Source organism: Artemia sp. Qi Xiang Cuo, chromosome 18, assembly GCF_049724085.1.
Source record: "Artemia sp. Qi Xiang Cuo chromosome 18, ASM4972408v1, whole genome shotgun sequence".
NCBI classification, from domain to species: Eukaryota; Metazoa; Arthropoda; class Branchiopoda; order Anostraca; family Artemiidae; genus Artemia; species Artemia sp. Qi Xiang Cuo.
The window spans coordinates 24,288,909-24,310,555 of NC_142811.1; the positions used below are offsets into that span (position 1 = coordinate 24,288,909).

At 36.5% G+C, this 21,647-nt stretch overlaps 1 protein-coding gene across 1 annotated transcript in view; it reads right to left on the reverse strand.

Moving 5' to 3' along the window:
* Nucleotides 1-282: 282 nt before the first annotated feature.
* LOC148941352 (zinc finger MYND domain-containing protein 19-like) overlaps nt 283-21,647 on the reverse strand; it is an 84,831-nt gene continuing 63,466 nt past the window's right edge. The window contains exons 4-6 of the mRNA XM_089103853.1: nt 17,798-17,931; nt 10,124-10,279; nt 283-1,795 (exon numbers count right to left, since the gene is read on the reverse strand). Coding sequence (XP_088959979.1) covers nt 1,682-1,795; nt 10,124-10,279; nt 17,798-17,931 — 404 coding nt within the window. The 3' untranslated portion in view covers nt 283-1,681. The remainder of the gene's footprint in view (nt 1,796-10,123; nt 10,280-17,797; nt 17,932-21,647) is intronic.

A 21,647-nucleotide genomic window follows, 5' to 3' on the forward strand; every position in this document is an offset into this window, starting at 1 on the left:
ATTTCAAAGAATAGGCTGTACGGAAAATGTGGTTCAATACCGCTCTCTAGGGCTGTAATGAAAGAAAGGTTGAGATGGCTAGGGCACGTTGTGCGGATGAAGGGTGACAGATTGTTCTTTTCGGCCAACCGTGTAGGGCTAAACGGAAAGCAGGTCGTCCTCATCTGGGGTGGGTGTAAAAAGGGAGGCTTTGAATAGAATGGGATGGAGGAGGAGGAGCGTGCGTACCTGTGTTGGCCTCAGGCGGCTTAGTGCTATGGTGAGTTGTTAGTAGTAGTAGTAGTATTTAACTCTTTTTTATTGACTGCGACCTCATGTCTATGGGATCCCAACCCTGAGGTTGAGAAACGATAGCTTCGACATCCAGCATCATTTGTGGAGTTGAATCGAATTTTGTAATCATCTAACATTCACTTACTCGTGGAGCATTCCGTCATTCTATGGTAAGGACCGTTCTTAATGAGATTTGACTAATGCCGAACACCTCGCGCTGCTATGAGCCAGTTGGAATTTTTCAGCCAATAAGAAAGTTTCATAAAAAATCTGATTGGCTTACATTTGCAGCAGCTAAATATTGGTATTAGTAAAACCTCGTTACGTATCGGCCTTTAAGAAACTTTAAGCACAACACAAAACACCCCCTCGACCACACTTCCCCCTCCCAATTGATGCCTTGGACACAGCGTCAGTGATACTGAAATTTACACAATAATGCTATTTTTTTTACAAAAACTATTAGGTGTTTTATACTACAATTATATATAAGACTCGGCAGGAGCCAAAAGGCATGACGTCTACATCCTATAGGCACAAAAAAACTGTTTTCACATATTTAATTGTCGATACATTGACATGTTTTTTTAACATTTTTATTTTAAATTTTCTTTTTTAATGACAACTCTTACTATTTTAAATAGCCTCAAGGCGCTTAAATGGAATTAGAAAACTGTTATTTAATATTGAGTCAATTAGAAACGCTTAGAGCATTCAAGATTGAGGTTCCCGAACTCTTCTTGTAGTAGCACCCTTTAACGTAGTTCAGATAGCCACTGTCTGCACCAGGAGGGTCTGTGAATTTGTTTTATCTCATTTGAAAAAATGGAACAGTGGACTTGAGACCATATAACCTAACCTTAGAGATACTAAATATATACAGAGTCGATATTTGACTTCTAATCTTGGCAATAATAAAACAAGCATAGATAGAACTGATCGCGGGAATACATCGTTGTTAGATAAGACAAAATCTAGTTAAATATTTTATTTGGCCTTCTATCGTACGTCTTAACCCTATGGGTCAAACTCACAGATTTATTAGTACTAAGACTATGGTTTTTATGAAAGAGTTTTAATACCTATGAGCTTCCCAAAAATTATTACATAAAAAACTTTTGCTATTATAAATTTCATCTACAGTCAAGGTTTAAAAGATGCATCTAAAAAAATCCAATCCATCTGATTCATCTTATTCTAAGTAATTTGTATCATTTCTATGTTACGTAAAACATTCCTGTAAAAGATTTCCGTCGGTTTCTTCAAATGTCTAAAATTGAAATGGTGAAATCTACGAGAAATTAGAAATACACTTTTCGCTTTACATAATTGTTTAGGCACTATCAAAATTAATGGGAAATGATTTAAACACAAAATGCCTCACGTTTCCATTCACACACTTTCAAAATTATCTTTCAGGAAGGCGCTCTAGTTGGGGCATTGTTCTACGGCGCTCACGGCAAAACTTTTTATGAATTGGCCAATCATGCTGCTGACATTCTATACCACAGTATCGCGCTTCCTATAAAATAAAAAAGCAGAATGATAGTACAGGAAAAACCTAAAAATGCTTGATGTTCCTATGCTAACTGCTAACAAAATGCTTAGGCTACTATTCACCAATTAGATTCGGCAAGAATTCTCTGCTTAGAGATTGACTTAGCTTATCCACTGAGCTAATTTTCATTAAAAGTGAGATCAGATGATCTTAATTTAAACTGAAGAAAAATTTTACTGGAATCCTTTAATTTTTAAATTTATTGTAAATTGGGTTTATAGAAATATCTCCAGTATCTCTGTTTAAAGCAAGTTCACTATTTACGGATTCAGGAGGAGGTTATTTACGGAGGAGGCTCAGTCAATTGAAAATAAAAAGTTCCAGTGTCCTTTTCTAAGATTTAGCCTGCTTTTCAACCAATTGCTACCGAATGTGTTGGTACTGACTACAGTGTCTTTAAGAAATTCTTATTCCAGTTTAACGGCCCTTGCGTTTCAGCAGCTGATTTGAAACAGTCTTCAGATAAATATAGAATTAATTCTAAGGGAGAAACGAGAGGAGGTTGGATGTATAAATTGATATATAATCCTCAGGGCCATATACAGGACTTTTGTTCGGGGGGGGGGGGAGGGGCTTCGGAAGCAGAATCTGAAGGAGAGGAGCTAGATTTGCCAGCAGATCCTGTTGAAAACGGTCTTAGTGACTGAATGTTCAGCTATTATGATCCAGTACTTAGTTAATCAAAGTCATCAAAGTGTTACAAACCACTTTTTCACTTGTATTCGGTGCTTTTATGAATAAATGAAAAATAACATGCATTTGGTATGGGAAATATGGCTGAATGAGGCTATTTAAATACGAATGGTTGTTAGGGTAACATTTCTTAGGTTTAATTTAGAAAAAATTGTTAATATGATTTTACTCCCAAATAATAGTATTTTTTTTACAAAATGGATGTCCGAAATCAGGCACTGTTCAAGTGCTGAGGTGTTACCCTAGGCACAAGATTAATAAAGGGATAAACTAGACTATTAATTAAATTGATGAAATTGATGAACGGGCATTACCTTTTTAAGCCCAGGAAAGTCAGAATCATCAGAATATTTCATTAAAATCTGAAAGTAAGGCTTAAAAAGAAATGCTCAACTGGTCCTGTAGCTACAGGACGACTCCAGAACAGCAATTTTACTCTATATTTCCATGGAAATACCATACTTTGCCCCATTTTACCAATTTCACCTTGTTTTACAAATTTTACTTACCGAGTTTTTATTTTACGGTAATTTTACACCACCAGGCAATACACGGAAAATCCAAATTGCTACAGATCTTGAATTTAAATAAGATAAACAGTAGAAAAGGCAGAGATAGAAAGTAGAAAGATAAAAGTAGAAAGAGAGTAAAAGAAAGTAGAAAGATAAAAAGTAGAATGAAAAATTAAAAACAAAGTAGAATGACAGATAAAGTAGAATGAAAAAGTGAAAAGTAGAATGCCAATACACGAAAACCCAAATTGTTAGAGGTTTTTTGAATTGGAACAAGAGCAAGGTCAACGACTGTATTTTATCTTTCACCAAAGCCAATCCCCGTAGATCATAGACCATGAGCCGTAGGCCGTAAACAGTACATCATGTACACTGGTTTTCGATTGACGAATGATCTTAAGCTGGACAATCAGGAGATTCATGAGTAAGACAGATTGACAGATTGATAAGTGCTGATGATTTGAAAACACTGCTATTTTTTCATTTAGTTTTCAGTAAATAGATTTCACAGTGTCGGCGTACATAAATAAAAGCAAACTAAAATTATAAAAATGTCAGATTTTTGACCAATTTCAAAGAAATTTCAATTTTCTACCAATTTCAGATTTCAAAAGAAATTTTCAAATTTCGAGGTTTCTGAGTACAGAGATTAAATCCTTGAGTACCCTGGTGCTTAAGAGAAATCAGAGGGACGCATATTTATATTTATATATATATATATATATATATATATATATATATATATATATATATATATATATATATATATATATATATATATATATATATATATATATATATATATATATATATATATATATATATATATATATATATATATATATATATATATATATATATATATATATATATATATATATAACAATATATATATATATTCGTGGTAACAAACTCTAAGTAAGTAGCGACCCGGCTTAATTGTAACCGAATCTCTAAAAAACGGAATTTTGATACCATTAGATGTATTAAAAGAATTGGCTTATTGTGCTGATTTCAAATAAATAAGTTTCATTATATATATATATATATATATATATATATATATATATATATATATATATATATATATATATATATATATATATATATATATATATATATATATATATATATATATATATATATATATATATATATATATATATATATATATATATATATATATATGTAAAGCTCTTCTTATTTCCCTGTAAACCTCTCTTTAGTTCTTTATTTGTATGCCATTTATATTGGCAGATGTAATGGTTAACGTAAATTCCAAAGATAGCCGATAAACGTTGGTACATGGTCTTTATTAAATAACGTGAGAATAAACACAGAGAAAATAAGGTAGCACAAGAACAACTAGCTACGACGAAGGCGAAATATGGACTGCCTTTAGAAATGAACCAAGAATATAACTTTCCTAGAACGGAAGTTCCAGGCCTGGGAACGACCCCTTTCCCACGACTGGCTTTAAAAGACTGATTAATGGGACATCGATACGTTACGAGCCATTGAACTTTTTTCTAGTCAAAGTGCCTTTTTGAGAAACACTTCCTTTTAAATGAACATTTGAAATAGGCTGTTACACAATACCTAATATGGATACCCTCGCTAGAGCTTCTATCCACTAATTCAAATTTCTACAACTGAGAGTCTCCGGTTGATTTCTACCTTCACTTAGCCATTCTACGGTTGGTGTTTTTTTTACCTGATTTTATACAGTCGACGTGTGATCTACATTTGACAGTTTCCAACCAAAATTTAACATTTTGAATTCGATAATCGAAAATTAATTCTCAATTGTGACTACATTTGACGCTAGTGATTTAATTGAAACCAACTACAATTGGACTTGGAAAGGACTATCTTTCGTAAGTGATTTTAACACGACTAAACAACCCAGTAAATTTTATTATACCCTTGTTGTTAGAAGTGAAGTTATTGCCCAAAATTTAACGTCCGCAATTAAAGAACGGTGTTTAAAACAAATATTTAAATTTTAAGAATAATTGCTTTTTCAAATTTTAATCTCAATATGTCAGTTTTTATTCCTATTCTTGATCCGGCGGAAACCGGATATAACAAAAAGGTTGCTTTTGATTTTGTAAAACAGTGGAGGAGAAATGGCATATTTCCACCTCTTTTATTTGACTCAAATGATCCTGATTTCGACCAAGATGAACTTTATGATTACCTTCAAAAGATCAAGACATGGGTCCCAACAAACCCTCCAACTCCCCTGAGCACCACCCCAATTAATCCTCCAATAGAACAGCCTCATCAGTCCCAAGTAATAGGATCGCTAATTGACCCTCTTTCAGTAATAACGCCACTCACAAAGGCAGAAAGCGGAAAAATAATTGAGTTTGTTTCGCAGTTACAAAATTTCAGTTGTCTGAAATTGGTCTGATTCAAGAGCTCCCCCCTGGACCGCTATCGTTGACACATAAATGCCCAACTAACTAAGAAATGAAATACCCAGAAAAGCTTCTCGAATTGATGTTAAATACTTTACAATATATATATATATATATATATATATATATATATATATATATATATATATATATATATATATATATATATATATATATATATATATATATATATAGTTAATATGGGCCGACGTTCGTTCCTTATTAGGTTGCGGCTACCGCTTCAACCCTGATAACTAAGTTTTGCAAGAAAAGTTTTAATGTATTTTCACAATGTAAAATTTGCCAAATGTATTTTCTTGAAACCAATTGAAAAAATACTATACAAGTTGAAGAAAGTTTGCAGTCTTCTGAATCATTGAGCCTTTTTTCTTTATTTACACAAAAATTTCGATGGAATCCTCCTAGTCTTCTAGGGTCCTTATTTAAGTAAACCATTTGCACCAAATTAAATCCCTCGCCTTTTACTACCTAAAAATGTCATTAATCAGGTATACACATTGGGAGACATGAAAGATTCGAGCTCATGGTCTCTGCTGAAATCTCGAAACTTTCTTATAGTTTCTCATGTTATCCAAAAAAAAATTACGAAAAACTCTTTGGCCAAACTTAAGTATTAAATACCGTATTAAGCACTCAATTTATTGTAAAATCAAAGAAATAAACAAAGCTCATGGGTCATTTGTTGTTGGGCGGAGGAGAGGGGCTCAGAGGCAGTTTTAGGGAACAGAGGAGGAACTTGCCCTGGGCGCAGAAAGTTCAGGGGCGCAAAGTTTCAAATAAATAATCCTACGGTTATAATCATTTTGTTAATTTTTTTTTAATAAAGTAGAGGACGCAGTTAATAAATCAAATAATTAATAAGTATTAATTATTTAATAAATAAATTAAAAATAAAAACAATTAAATAATAATGATTCATATAAATAAATTAAAGTAAGGAATAATAAGGGAATAATTAAATTATTTAAATAATAAATTCAAAAATAATTAAAAGTAAATTGTTAATTAATTCATAAATTGAAAATAATTCTGTTAATAAATTAAAATTTTGATGAAACTTTGGCCTGCTGTTTTGGTGGCCAAATGCTATTTGAGAAAACCTTTTTAATAGAGACGAAAGGGTTGGTAAGGACAAGGTGATGAAATTAGAGACAGCTGACGAGAGAAATATGAAAGAGTAAAGCAAGGATTGTTGATTTTCTTAGTTTCTACGCGATGCTTTTATTCCAAGCTCATTCTTAACGACCAATAAAGATGGGTCATATTTCGAAGGATTCATGTTACTTTAAGAATAGGTCACCCAAACAACACAAAAATAAATAGTTTTAGTGGCTCAGTGAGTTGTGAAATCTGAGCCATTTCGACGAAAATAGTCTAAACATTCTGACAGATAGAAAGACGTACATAGAAATGAATGATGGGCGGGAGGCGGGGAGAGGGCTAGAGTTTGGCTTATATGGAAATAAGTGACATGTATATTCATAAATGGGGTAGAGTTATTGGGATGAACAGGAAAATAAGTCTGTGAACAAAGATTAGAATATTGGAAGCTTCAGTGATGACAGTGGTCAAGTATGGTTCTGAGGCATGGCTGCTCCAAAAAACGGAGGGAGAGTTGCTAGATATGTTCCAAAGAAATTAGCTTGGGACTGTTTTGGGTACCCGACTGGATAACCGTATCTCGAAGAGTAGGATGAACCGTAGTTCAATCCCGCTCTCTAGGGCCATAACGAGAGAAAGGGGCAGATGGCTAGGACACATTCTGCGGATGAGGGATGACCGATTGCAAAAGATCTTCCTTTTTGGCCAACCGTCTAGAGCTAAACGGTAAGCAGGTCGCCCATGGTTGGGGTGGGAGGATGTCGTAAGGAAAGATTGAAGTTAGATGGGAACTTGTCTTTGAATAGACTGGGACGGAGAAGTAGCGTGTGTAGCTGTGTCAACCTCAGGTGGCCTGGTCCTGTAGTGAGTTTTAGTAGTAGTAGTAGTTGTTAGTAGTAGTAGTAGCATGTTCATAAAGCATTCTAAAATATCTGAAATCAAGTAGTCTAAGGAGAATAAAATATTTTTAAAGCATGATTACTACTAGAGGGGGAAGTCCGATCCCCGAAATCATTTGCCACAGGGCCGTCGAGAGCGATGACAGGGTCCCAGGTATAGACTTATTCACTCCCCTCTTTACCACCTACTTTTTTTTTACAATGCAGTAAAAATGCACATGAATGTGACAAGTCACAGCAGGGGCTCTGTGTATTCGAAATGAGGGACTGCACGCAACATTCCCCTTGCTCTCTCTTGTAATTATATTTTTGGGTTGTTTATACAGACAAATTAGTTTGTTCAAAGCCAAAGGGCCAAGACACAATTGTTGTGCGTGTAATTGAACTTCCGTATAACTGAACAACCGTGTAACTGAATCCCCGTATAACCGAACCACCGTGCAACTGAACCCCCGTGTAACTCAACCCCGTGCAACTGAACTCCCGTATAACCGAACCCCCGTATAACCGAGCCCCCATGCAACTGAACCCCAGTGCAACTGAACCCTCGTGCAACTCAACCACCGTACTTACATTGGGTAAAACGCAATAGGTTATGAACCGTAGTTCTCTAACTACGGTATAGTCATTTAACCTTTAAACTGTTTTAAATAAAATAGCAGTCCTAAAATTTAGATCGGTTGTATTTGGGGAAAAATATGGTGGGGTGGAAGCCCACAGCTCATTTTAATTCTTACCAAGTGCATTGACATTTTTAATTTCCACTCGAATGAGCCCCCCCCCAAAGTGCCTACGAATTTTTTTTCCACAAAAACATTATGTGTTAGCACTGAGCAACTAGCTTAACTTACAGCCCTTGCCCCAGATGCTGCTGGTGGGGTTGATAACCCCAAAGGCATGGTTATTTGATCTTCAGACTATTTTGAACAAAATGTTTATTTTTATTTTGATAGGATGTATTTGGGGGGGGGGGATGTCGGTTAAGAGGGAAAGTCTGTTTGTCCTGTGATTACCATTGATTCTTCAAAATTGAACTTGAACTTTCCATTTTCAATTGAATGACCCACCTTCATATTTTTTACAATCATCCCGTCTATAAAAACCTTAAATTTTAACGATTGGTAAGATGCAATAACATACGGATTGCTAATACAGGTGTATCAGCAATTTTTTTTGGGAACAGCTAAGCGTTTCAAGATGAAACTTCTGGGGCATCTACCTGCTACTACTGCTATTAATACTGCTACTACTACTACTAATTCAACACTATTATTAGTTCTACTGCTCCTACTACGACATCTGCTACTGTTTAACTAGCACTATTAAGGCTACGCATATTAAGTTGAAAATTTGACAGAATGAGGTATTTGAGGTGGAACTTGAACTAAATCAAAAGACACTATGTGCATGCAGATTTTCAAAATGGCATATCTCAAAAAGAGATTTGTGTATTAAGTTGGAACTTTCAGAGAGTGCTTAAAGGGAAAGTCAATTCACCAAAAGGAAATATGTGCACGCTCAGGCCTGGATTTACTACTAGGTCCCAGTAATTTTTTCCTGACAAAAACTGGACTGATGTGATTTATCGTCGCCAGGTGCACTCTGCCGCCACGCTGCCTATTCACAGAAAAGTGACTTTAAAACAACACGGGAATTCTATGGTCACTTATAAACCGTCAGACGTCTCCCAAGAATGGTAGCTGAGTGTTCGGTATTACCCCTCTCTTTCATCACTTTTCGCTTATCAGTTGTGTTCTGCTAACGCACAGTTACATGGTCACTTGATTACACACAGTTACAGTTACATGGGGGTTCATTTACACGGGGGTGTAGTTAAATAGGGTTGAGTTGCACGAGTGTTCAGTTAAAGGGGGGTTAGTTGCACGAGGGTTCAGTTGTCCGGGGGTTCGGTTGCACTGGGGTTCAGTTGCAACGGGGTACGGTTATACGGGGGTGCACGGGGGTTCAGTTATATGGGGGTTCAGTTTGACGTGGGTTCAGTTACATGGGGGTTTTGTTAAATTGGGTTGAGTTGCACGGGGGTTGAGCTGCACGAGGGTTCAGTTGCGCGGGGGTTCAGTTACATGGGGGTTCAGTTGCACGGGGGTTCAGTTACATGGGGGTTCAGTTACACGGGGGTTTAGTTAAATGGGGGTTGAGTTGCACGAGGGTTCAATTAAAGGGGGTTCAGTTGCATGAGGGTTCAGTAGCACGAGGGTTCAGTAGCACGAGGGTTCAGTTGCAAGGGGGTTCAGTTGCACGGGGGTTCAGTTGCACGGGGGTTCAGTTATACGGGGGTTTAGTTACAGGGGTTCAGTTACACGGGGGTTCAGTTACAATGGAACCGACACAATTACAAAACCTTAAAAAAGAGACGCTAGACATTCGAGTATGCGAGCGCTAAATAGTTCTTTTTTTCTGAATTAAGGTTTTATTCACAAATGTTCCTATTTTGTTTAATTACATGGAGATTTTACAATTCATGATATCTGGCAATTTTTCGCAAGTTTTGACGGCACAGATGCCTTTGGATTTTTAACTTTCTATTCAGTAGAATAAAGGTCAACTTCACTTCTTATCCACAAATCTACCAAGTTTGGAAAAATAGGATGATGAGCCTGTGGACCAAAATTGACCACTTACTTGGCATCTGCCACAAATAGAAAATTCTCTTGGTTCTTGTTCTATCAAAGAGCATGGAGGGTAACGACACTCATAGTAGCGAAAATAATCCGTTTCTTCTTGAAGTCGCTCACCGTTAAAAGTGTAAAAATGTAAAGTGGATTTGTAGTCTCCGTTCTAAAACAAAAAGAAGAAAATAAATCAGCGCTCTGTCGTTAATAAATGAGCGAACCTTTTTCAACTATTAATTCTAATTTTCCATCTTTTTGAAGTTACGATTTCGAGGTGTAGGATTTGGGAATCTCAATACGAACGTTACAAAAACAATAATCTCAAGTTTTATTCCGTTTGAAGCATTTTTTTTGTTGTGTAATATTTTATAAGTTTTGTATTATCCTATTGTACCTATTTTTCTTACTATATTTCTACATGAGCTTCTATTTTCCACTTTCTAATTAGGGCGACATGCTTCATAATAAAGCTATGGAATTAATTTATTCCTTCTAGCAAAAAAAAATTTCTAATCTCTTAAATCACAAGAAGATGGCAAACAGTTTATAACTATGTTATTATTTTAAATTATTTATTTGATTCAATTATGCACCCTAAGAAACTAATTAATATAATTCTCTGATATGCTGAATCTCATGGTGTGATTTTCACTAAGATCGCCTAACAATTTGTGGGTGTTCCCCTTTTTCCGAAAATCAGGCAAATTTTCTCAGGCTTGTAGCTTTTGAAGGATAACATAAAACTTGATGAACTTTATATATTTGGAATCAGCATAAAAAGCAAATTCGTTTGATGTATCAATTGTTATCAAAATTCTTTTTTTAGAGTTTCATTCACTATTGAGCCGAGTCATTCACTATTCACCCCCTACTTACAGTTCATTACCACCAACCGTTTGGTATTTCCTCTTATTAGCAACAATATTTGAGTTACCAAGCTGGAGCTTCAGCCTAAACTCATAAACCGTAAGAGAACGAAGTAACTGTAAAAGACCTGTAATCAAGATCCGCCCCATCTGAGAGATTTAAGTAGAGGTATAGAAAAATAATGACAAATAAGTGGTGATCTAGCAGAAAGCCTTATCATTAAAAGAAGATATTCACATTTATCATCATTCAGAGAAAGTCAAATAGTGGAGAAAGAAGAAGCAACAAAATTAACTGAGTCAGAAAGCTTCAGAAATCAGAATCAGAAAGCAGTCGACTATGACTATTATTATCTGGAATCAATTTATTTTCTATGATTTGTTCATATTTACCTACTGCCAAATGGATTAACTGAACCCAGAGTAGTTTAATTATTTTGTATATATATATATATATTATTTTGTATATATATATATATATATATATATATTATATATATATATATATATATATATATATATATATATATATATATATATATATATATATATATATATATATATATATATATATATATATATATATATACGACAGTGACGATTTCCAGAATAAGCAAGCAGAAGAGAGGAAGTTTCTTGTTGCAAGTGCCATTGTACCTGCCAGGAGTGAGGTCTCCCTTAAGCTATAGGAAGTAGGTGGCAAGAACCCAATCTTTCCTTGCTTATTGGGACTGAATATGGCACAGATGAATTTATATCTTAAACCAATCCTGAATTTTCTCCAGTCAAACAGAAAGCTGGATCTAGCGTTGCTGTCAAAAATGACTTGCGATTTCTTCGAGTTAACAGCATTACGCGACGCTAAATTCAAGCTCATTCAGATAACATTCCCTGCAAGAGCCTCTCAAGCTACAAAAAGCCGAACAAAAGATTCAGTGACATCAGAAATCCTGGATTTGCTAGCTGAATGTGACCGGAACAACATCCGATTTCCAAGGTTTGTCATCACTCATCCTTCCCAAGTCCCACAGGTCCCCGAGAGCAATTTCTCTATCCTGCTAGGAGAAATACGGGATCTGAAGAGCTCTATGTCCGTCGTCAAGCAGTATACGATAGGTGTTAAATTGACTGCCTCCCCAGACATTGGCGTTACAGCAGCGAGAAACAACGATCAACCGATTTGTACTGTTATCGTCGAAGAGGCTCCATATGTGGACCCCCTCACTAGACTACAAACATTTGGTCAACTGCAATCTGAAGTGGGCATACAAGGGGTCAGGTAACTGAGAAATAATAGGCCTCAAGTCAAATTCAGTGACATTGTAAAATCCAAAGCTTTTTGAAGTGAAGCCCCTAGCGTCCTTTCCGCAAAATTGCCAAATGGCAGCCAAAACAGCATAAAGTGCAAAGTGAGGGAAGAAAAATCGTTTGGCATAATAAGAGGACTTTCCGTCGATGTGGATGCTAATGAACTGGTAAAGCATAATCCAGGTAGAGGAAGCTCTCCGCTTCGGACAAAGCGAAACGGTCAGACTGACTTTCAAAAATAAACTGACTCTGAACTTTGCCTTGTTTTATGGAATCGAGCCTAGATATGACTTTTTTCGGGTAACGAAGTACAAGGAAACCCCAAGAAGATGTTTTAGATATTAAAGCTGCAACCATCCCATTGAAAACTGCAAGAACTGTCCCAGATGCTCTAGATGTGCTGGACCTCACACTAGTAACAAAGACACGCCATGCAACGAAGACCCCAAATGCGTTTCTTGCGAAGGATCTCATGTCTGCTTCAGCCTAACATGCCCTAAATTAAGAGAGATTCTGAAAAACAAGAGTAAACAATGAATAGGCCTCTTAAAGCTCTTAGTCTGAATATAAATGGTTGTCGCAATAAAGAAAAGGCCATAGACGATCTTCTCCAGATTTATGACGTAATGTTTATCCAGGAGCATAAGCTTTCTGGAATGAATACAAACTTCCTAAACAGATCCCGGTCTCACGATGTCTTCATACATCCCGCAATATCTACGGCAGGGCGTCCGTCCGGAGGCCTGGCAATATACGCTAGGAGAGAACTATCGGCTAAGCCGTCAATTAGATGCAGTAATCTATTATGTGTTTTCTGCTGAGGGTATTGAGGTTATCAATTCATACATGCCCACTTACTACAAAAATGCTGTGTCTCTAACGAAATTCTCAAAAGCAGCAGATGCCCTTGGACGACATTTGGAGTCTATTGAGTATAGTGGGAGTAAGCGGCTAATAGCTGGGGGCTTCAACTGCGGCCCTACCAAGTACCATATCCTGTATGATATCTTTCTAAACTGCCTTCCAACCTCTTATAATATCTGGCCGAAGTCCCTGGATTTTACGTACACCCATACTAGTGGTCATATGTCAAACATTGACCTTGTACTTTCGTCCACATCCATCCCTGGTCTCCCAGTTACAGTGTGTACTGACGATCCGATTAGTGACCCTGCCGGAATTTCGTTCCACCTGCATTCAGCACAGAGCACTAATAACGCCTGTTCCAGAAGGTGGGTCTACAAGCAAAACTGGCATAAGTGTAATATTGCCCTATATATTGCCACTGTTGCTTCGGTCCTTAGTTGCATAAAATTTCCGTTTCATCTACTCTGTACCGGTCCTTCCAACATGGCGGCCTCTATTGAACTCAACACTTACTATCATCAAGTTACCCACGCTCTGAAAGCTGCCAAATCGAAAGCGGTTCCTACAAGAAGAGTCAAAATTGGAACAGAGAAACCAATGTGGTCCGAATCCATCGAACTCCAGACGGCTAAATGACGTGCTAAAATGTGGCTAAACATTTGGATTGCTTGCGGAAGACCGTTACGCGGGACTGTATTCGAGCTGAAACAGAGTACAAAACGCAAATACAAAGCTGAGATGAAAAAGTACCGTATTATCGGGCAACAGTTCACTGAGAACAAGAAATCATGGCGAAGTCTAATTAGACCGGACGACCGTGCACCTAATACTTCCCTGACACTGCATGACTGGCACTGTTACTATACTTCGGTATACGGAGGCGAGAATCTTGCCATAACCAACCAGTATAAAAAGGAAGTCACCAGCTGGCTTGCGCGCTTCTCGGGACAGCGCTGTGTTGTTCCCTTATCCCTTGAAAAGATCAAAATCGTGGTCAAAAAGGCACTTTCCAAAGGAAAAAATGGGACAGATGGCGACGGTCTCACAACAAAACATCTCAAGCACTTACCTGAAAGTTTCTATTCCCACCTTCAGCTTATCTTCCAGATGTGCATCTCCAGGGGTTTTGTACCAAAAAGTTTCCTGAAAGGAGTCATCACTTCTATCGCCAAGAAAGGAAAAGATCCCAATGACTGTAAATCTTACAGACCCATAACAGTCTCTTTCATCCTGAGCAAAGTGATTGAGTATGTGATCTTCTCCGAGCTGGATACTGGAGATTTCGGGGATAATCAACTTGGATCCCAGAAAGGTCTCAGTTGTCCAGAGGCTCATCGCCTTCTTGCTAATGTACTCATGGACTCAGAGAGAAACAAGTCGCCTCTCTATATGTGCACTATAGATATTTCAAAAGCGTTCGGCAGCGTCAACCACATGCAAGCAATGAATGCTCTACTGCTGAGTGGTGTAAGTGCGAGCATAGTGAAAACATTGAAATTCTGGTATGAAAATTCAATAGTTTCTACCAAATGGAAAGATAGAACATCAGATCCCGCCAAAATCAAAAGAGGCGTGAGGCAAGGGAGCGTTCTTAGTCCTCTCATTTTCAAACATGCGATTTCCAAGATTCTGGACCGCATCTCACCCTCCCTTCTACTTGACGGTACCGACCTGTCTTACCTTGCATACACTGACGACGTCCTTCTGCTCAGTAGATCAAAAGCTGACTTACAAGATAACCTGAGTCGACTCCACAGTGACTTTCTTTCTATCGGGCTCTCTATCAATATAGAGAAGTGCGAGTTTTTAACCTTCAACGCACCTAAAAGTGAATCTGTGACCCTCGGCAATCATGCAGTCCCTGCAGTGTCTGAGCTACGATATCTGGGTATCATGATTGAAGAAAAGATCGGTAAAACCAGGCAATCCATCGTCAAGCAAACAACTACCGCCATTAAACGTACTTACGGGTCTATAGTGCCGAATCGTGGACGCTACTCCAGGAAATCTCTAGCCTCAATTTATCGTTCAGTTTGCCAGCCACATGTAATCTACCTTGCCGGTGCATCCCATGTGCTGACAGTAAGAGACTGCGAAAAAATCCGAAAGTGCTACTATAAGTATGCAAAATTTTTACTGTATATATTCAAGCGATACCGGAATTCTCGACTGGAAAAATATGGACTTCCAGAGCCATCCAAGCAATGGTCGACCATTCGGGACAATTCAGTGTTCAAAGTCAGATAGATGAGACGTCGTTTTTTACCTGCATTTGTTTGAGTTTCGTATCTCTTTTCTTTTTTGTTGTGCTCCACTATAATCTTTTTGTAGATGGTGGGTAATTAAATTATTATTATTTTATATATATATATATATATATATATATATATATATATATATATATATATATATATATATATATATATATATATATATATATATATATATATATATATATATATATATATATATATATATATATATATATATATATATATATTTTTTTTTTTTTTTTTTTTTTTTTTTATATATATATATATATATATATATATATATATATATATATATATATATATATATATATATATATATATATATATATATATATATATATATATAAATATTATGGGTAATTTTTTAAGAATCCAGAACCAGGTACTTTTTCCCACTTGACCCCTGCTTTTACCCCATTAAATTCCACAATAGATATTTTATGTTCTTGCAAATCTAGCCGTAATAATTTCCATTATCTTCACGCCTTAATGCTAACCAGTGTTACCAACACTTCAAAACAAAATGTACCACGAATTCCATGAGAAATGTACCAAAGACAAAAAAAATGTACCATACCCCAATTCTTTCCGCGTGTTACGCTCAAATTTCTAATCGAATGAACCCTTTTCCAAATTTCTTCGACAACTCCTTCGATACGAAGTGCCCTGGTCTAAAGGAAAAAAAATAATACATTGTGCCAACATCGTTCTTTAATTAGGCAGCGGGATTGCGCTGTCTATGATATTTTCTGTTCGTTTTAAGTTTTAATGTTGCTCCTTACTTTCAGTTGAAAAAAAAATTGTTTTTTTTATTTAATCGCTGATACAGGTACAGCGCAATATGTATATGAGTATGAAATTTGCCTGAAATAGGACACCTTTCCTGTTGCAGAATCTGAGTAACCAAATGCAGACTGAAACCATTTGTCATCTCATTCAGAAGAGAAGAGGCACTCAAGTCCACAGCATTCACCTAACACAGTGGTCAGCAGCCATTTTAGTTAAGAGACTCAAATATAAAAAATGGGACTATTATTTAATGTCTGCCAACAATATATGTTTATTATTGTATCAAATCTATATAATAGCTTTAGACCTTGACTCAATTGTGAGTGCCCCACCCGCAATAGCCCCCACCCACAAATATTACTATTTACGTTAGTTTTACCCTAGGATGAAGGGATGATAAACTATGGATCTTCAAGTAAAATGAATCATTTTATGCAATTCTGAAAATTAGATAACTGTCACTGCTTTTTCCTTACTAAAAATTTTCAAAATGAGGAGATTCACCTTGGGTGGTCTTTTGTCTTTCGTTTTTATTCCACTGGATTCTTAACTATCACCAATCCAAATGTCATTATAGCTTTATTTTTAGTCTTTCATTTTCAATCGGAAAGACTTGATACGCAGAAAGGTGTTTTTGTCGACCTTTGGACCCCGGAAATGAAGTGTATTTTTACGAAAAAAGGAAAATATGTGACTGCTTGTTTGTATCTTATCTTGACTATGCTGAACAGATCAGGGTGAAATAAAATATCTGTAGATGAAAAAATACAAACATAGGTACAAAAATACTGAATTGTACCACATTAATTTTGTAAAATGTACCATATTTTGTGGGATTGTACTAAATTGTACCAGTGGAGGTGAAATGTACCAAAATGGTACAATTGTACCACGTTTGGCATCACTGATGCCAACCCTGTTTTTTGGTAACTATATTGATTTTCTTTGTTCTCGCATAGACTTTTATCTGCCTTCTAATATTCAGATTTACATCTCTACTTTTTAGGTCTTCTCTACGAAGACGTAAATACAGTTACAGTGGATTGTTTATCTTCAGGTAAATCTAGCCATATTAATTTTGTTTATCTTCACACCTTAATGGCAACCCTGTTTTTGGTAACTTTATTGATTTTCTTTGTTCTCGGCTAAGTGTTCATCTGTCTTCCATTATTTGGACTTGTGTCTCCACTTTTTAGGTCTTCTCTGCGAAGTGTGCCAAAATCGATACGCCTTCAAAAACTAAAAAGCTCAGCATCTCAACGACGAATGCACTTAAAAAAACAAACAAATTAAACATTTTATCCTCACAAATATGCCCTAGAACCAGACACACAGGCATGCATTTTTGAAAGGGAAAAATCATGTATAAGAAGGGGGGGATTGGCTCAACAGGAAAAGTGGCAAAATTGTAACATATGAAGTCCTTAAACATTATATAAGTTTATTGAATCATTTTAGAAAACCACAGTAACGACACCGAAAGGGGGTACAGAATCTCCCATCCTACCGTATATGTCTGCCTAGAATAGATAAAAATAGAATTTTGTTTAAAGAAATCAAATAATCAATCTTAGTTTATACCTCTTCAGCACTCTCTGCAGGTATTTGTTGTATAGCAGTCCAATATAAGCTTGTCTCTTTTGGCGTCTCTGAATCTTTTTCGCGTATTTGGTGCGTTAACGGGTCGTTCGCCACCATATCGCTGTGGCTCTCCACTGAAAAAAAAAAAAATTTTAAGACCAGATTAAAATAAAAGTGTTACAGCAACAAGGCTGGTAAAGGGCGATGAAATAAATGAATGACGTGTGCTCCCCTCCACCTTGAGATTGTGGAAATACCTTCTTTGGTTTTTTTTATCGAAAAATGTTTATGGTATTTTCATTTTAAAAATTGAAAAAAATGCCCCTCCAAACTTTGAAAATATGGGTTCGCCCCCCCCCCTCTCTTAATTATCGTGAATTAACACCACAGGAAACCAAGCAGCAAAGCCATGGGTGACAATAAGCTGAATTATAGGGGGGATAACCTGGTCTAATCGGCACTTCCAATGCTGTATAATAGAAATCTCAGAACAAAAATATAAGGCAGCGTCTTTCAGCCAGGTGGGATGGCGCCCCTACTCCCCCTTATGGGCTACCATGCACAAAGCATGCTTTAGTAATACAAAAAAATATCATATTTCGTAAATAAATTTGACCCTATAACAATATTATAATAATAATAAGATAATCATGAAAGAAAACTATCTCTTCTTCTCACTTTGGTTTTAATGATTTTAATCCGAAAGTCGTGGCTGAGAGTGGTCTACTTTCAAAAATCATGTAAATAATATAGCACGTGCCACACATGGGAAAATTGACACGGAGAATACTATATTTAACATTGAATTGTCCGCAATCCTCAGTATTGTAAATAAAGTAGTTAAATGATTGGAAGGCGAAGTTAGATAGGCATTCGATTTTTAATTGATAAAATAAACAACTATTTTTTTCATGTGTGGGTGTTTACAATGCATCCCTTGAAAGATTTTGGAGTTCAGAAGCAAATGTACACGGAAAATAAAATCTACTAAAGCGTCATGACATAAATTGAAGTAAAAGCTGCTTCGGACTAGGGATATTATTTAACTGATTTTAAAAGGTATACCATGAATACAGGGTGGGGGGTTGAGGGTCAGCCATCCCAAAAAACTAAGAATGTGAACAAATATATACGTTGAGAAGTGAAACATTTCTAAACTTCTACATCAACAGGTTTTTCTCCGCAGTCTTTTCCCCTCAAGAAGTAGGCCGGTCAATCTCCCTCTATCCCATGGCTCATGGCTCACCTTGACGAATCAGGAAGTACCCAACCGTCCACTTTAGAACTAGATGTTACCCAATTTTAAAAGTGTGTGCACCAGGTGAGGTATTCCACGCGTGGCTAAAGTATGTCAAGCTTGTGGGTACCACTGTGGGTACTTTCCCATTATATGGGTCTTTCTAAAAAGTCAAGTTTGGTTAATACTAATGAAATAAAATGGATGAATATATAATAGTTTAGAAACAAATTTGGGCTATACATATGCAAATTAGGGGGGTGGGGTAAAGCATAGCATATATTAAATGCGTAACCTAACCTAGGTACCTCCCCCCCCCCGAAACCCCATAAAAATACAGTTGAAAATCGCATACGCAATAAAAACCACGCTATCATCGCCTACTCTAAAGCGGTTAACACGTCAAAAACGGGTTTTATCATTGCCTACTCTACACCGGTTAACCCTAGAGACCCATATAATGGGAAAGTACCCCATTGTGGCACAAAGGATGCCCCATGTGGCAAAAACGAGTGACATGTATGGTATAAAGGGTATCACAATTGACACAAAGGGTACCATGCATGATACGAAGAGATACAGTGCGGTGGATCTTTGAAACGCCTGACTCCCCGAAATATACACCAAGGGGCAGAGTGAATAACACCTCTTTTTAAAATATTCTGGTGATCCAGTGACAGTTCGAATCATACTTACTTAATTGGTAATACTCATTTCATTGTGGATTTGAAAAACATGACTTCAATTGTCAACTTCATACCCAAAGGAAATTTTCTTGTCAAGCTTATGAGAACAAAAAAAAATAATAAGGTAGATTGAAGACCATTCAACTCGTGAGAAAATATAAGGCCATTGAATTTTTAACAACATGCATAAGTTGTTATCTCATTGTAATTTCGAAATCATAAAGTCTTATATTTATTTCAAATGATTAACAAGTTCTAAGGAATTGAAAACTGGCAATTGAATATTTACAGATAGATTGTACAATCATTTTATTTATTTTTTGAACACACATCATTCGCATGATATGATAAGACGGAGTAAAGGAAAAAGAAAAAAAAAAGAAAAATACATAGCACATAAATAGGAAACAAATATAAATAATAATGCATTAAATATGGCCAAGACAAATATATACAAAAATACTAAACACAGCTGAATTAGAACATGGTACCAATTATTCTGTGAAGAACTGAATTATCGCTTATGCTTGGCCATTAGTTTAAAAGCTGCAAGACTGTGGTCATCGAGTTGAAACTTACTAATCGATGGAGAATTCCAATGCCGATGTGGCAACCGAAGCAAATATTTAGCGAACTGAAAGAAAACGGACCGAACTTTCAGACAGTCAGTTTTAGTAAACAGTTTCCAAAACGGAGCAATATACAAGAACTGGAGCAATATACAAGAACTGAGGAAGGGCTACGATATTGAAAAGTTCCAGTTCCATAATTTGTATAAGGGTATATGGACTACCATAGAGTCCTTTCACCTCTTTGACGTCAAAATAGTGCCTTCAAATGGTCAGCAATCCTTCTTCGTCGGCTAGTTAATAGTAGGTCGTTGAATAGAAATTTCGCTGCAACGATCGATACATAAAAAGTAGATATACGTCGTGTGAGATGGTCTAGTATCAGGGATCGGATGTGGCGTAGCGAGGAACCAATGGGAAGGCCTAGATAAACGATGTGGTCAAAAGTTCATCAGTGGTATTACCAAATGCTATAAAGGACGGTGGCTCGCTTTTCAAGAACTATTTCAGACTTATCAGAAATTGAACGAAAGGCAAATTTAAGGTGCTCCATTTGAAGTGTGGCAAAATTGCCATTTATTCTTTGAATGGTATGGCTGAGATTTGAAACGTCATCTGCACGAATATACTAGAGACATAGTTAATGAAGATCGAATCAGAAACGTGGGACACTGGTCTTGAGCATTCAACACACAGCTGGTGGCCGGTGTTTACCTTCTGGAAAATGCTCACCCGCCGGAAAATACCCCCTGCGGAAAATCTTCCCTTGGAAAATACTCCCCCCCCTCCGTGGCTGGTTGGTTTCCTATCACTTTCGACTTATAAAAAAAGGAATAACTCTCAATTTCTGATCTAATGAGCACGCTCCTAAGTTTCTGTGACCATGAGGTGGAGGTGTGGATGAGAGAGGGGCGGTCCCCCTCCTATACGGAATAAGTTCTGTTCATTTTGGGGTTTAATGTTACTCTTTACTTTCACAATAACATCGTAGACCAGGAATATTCCCAGAAATCATAAGAGAGTAGATATCAATTTCGCATTTTTGATACATGTTTTAAACGTATCAAACGTTTATTTTGTACCCCTCATCCCGAAAAACCCCTCAACAAAAATCCTGGTTACGGCCCTGGGGATCATACCTCAATTTTTACCACACCCCCCCCCCCCCCGTCTCTACTTTAAAACTAATTCTATATTTATCTGATGGTTCAATGAGACCTTTTTTTGCATTAAAATGCACCCTTTGAGGTATATCCCTTCCTCCCAAACTACAAATTAATCGGAGAACCCATTGTAGAAGTTTAAGTGCCTTTTTAAATTTGTAATCCGTTTATTACTTACAGATAGTATTTGTTATT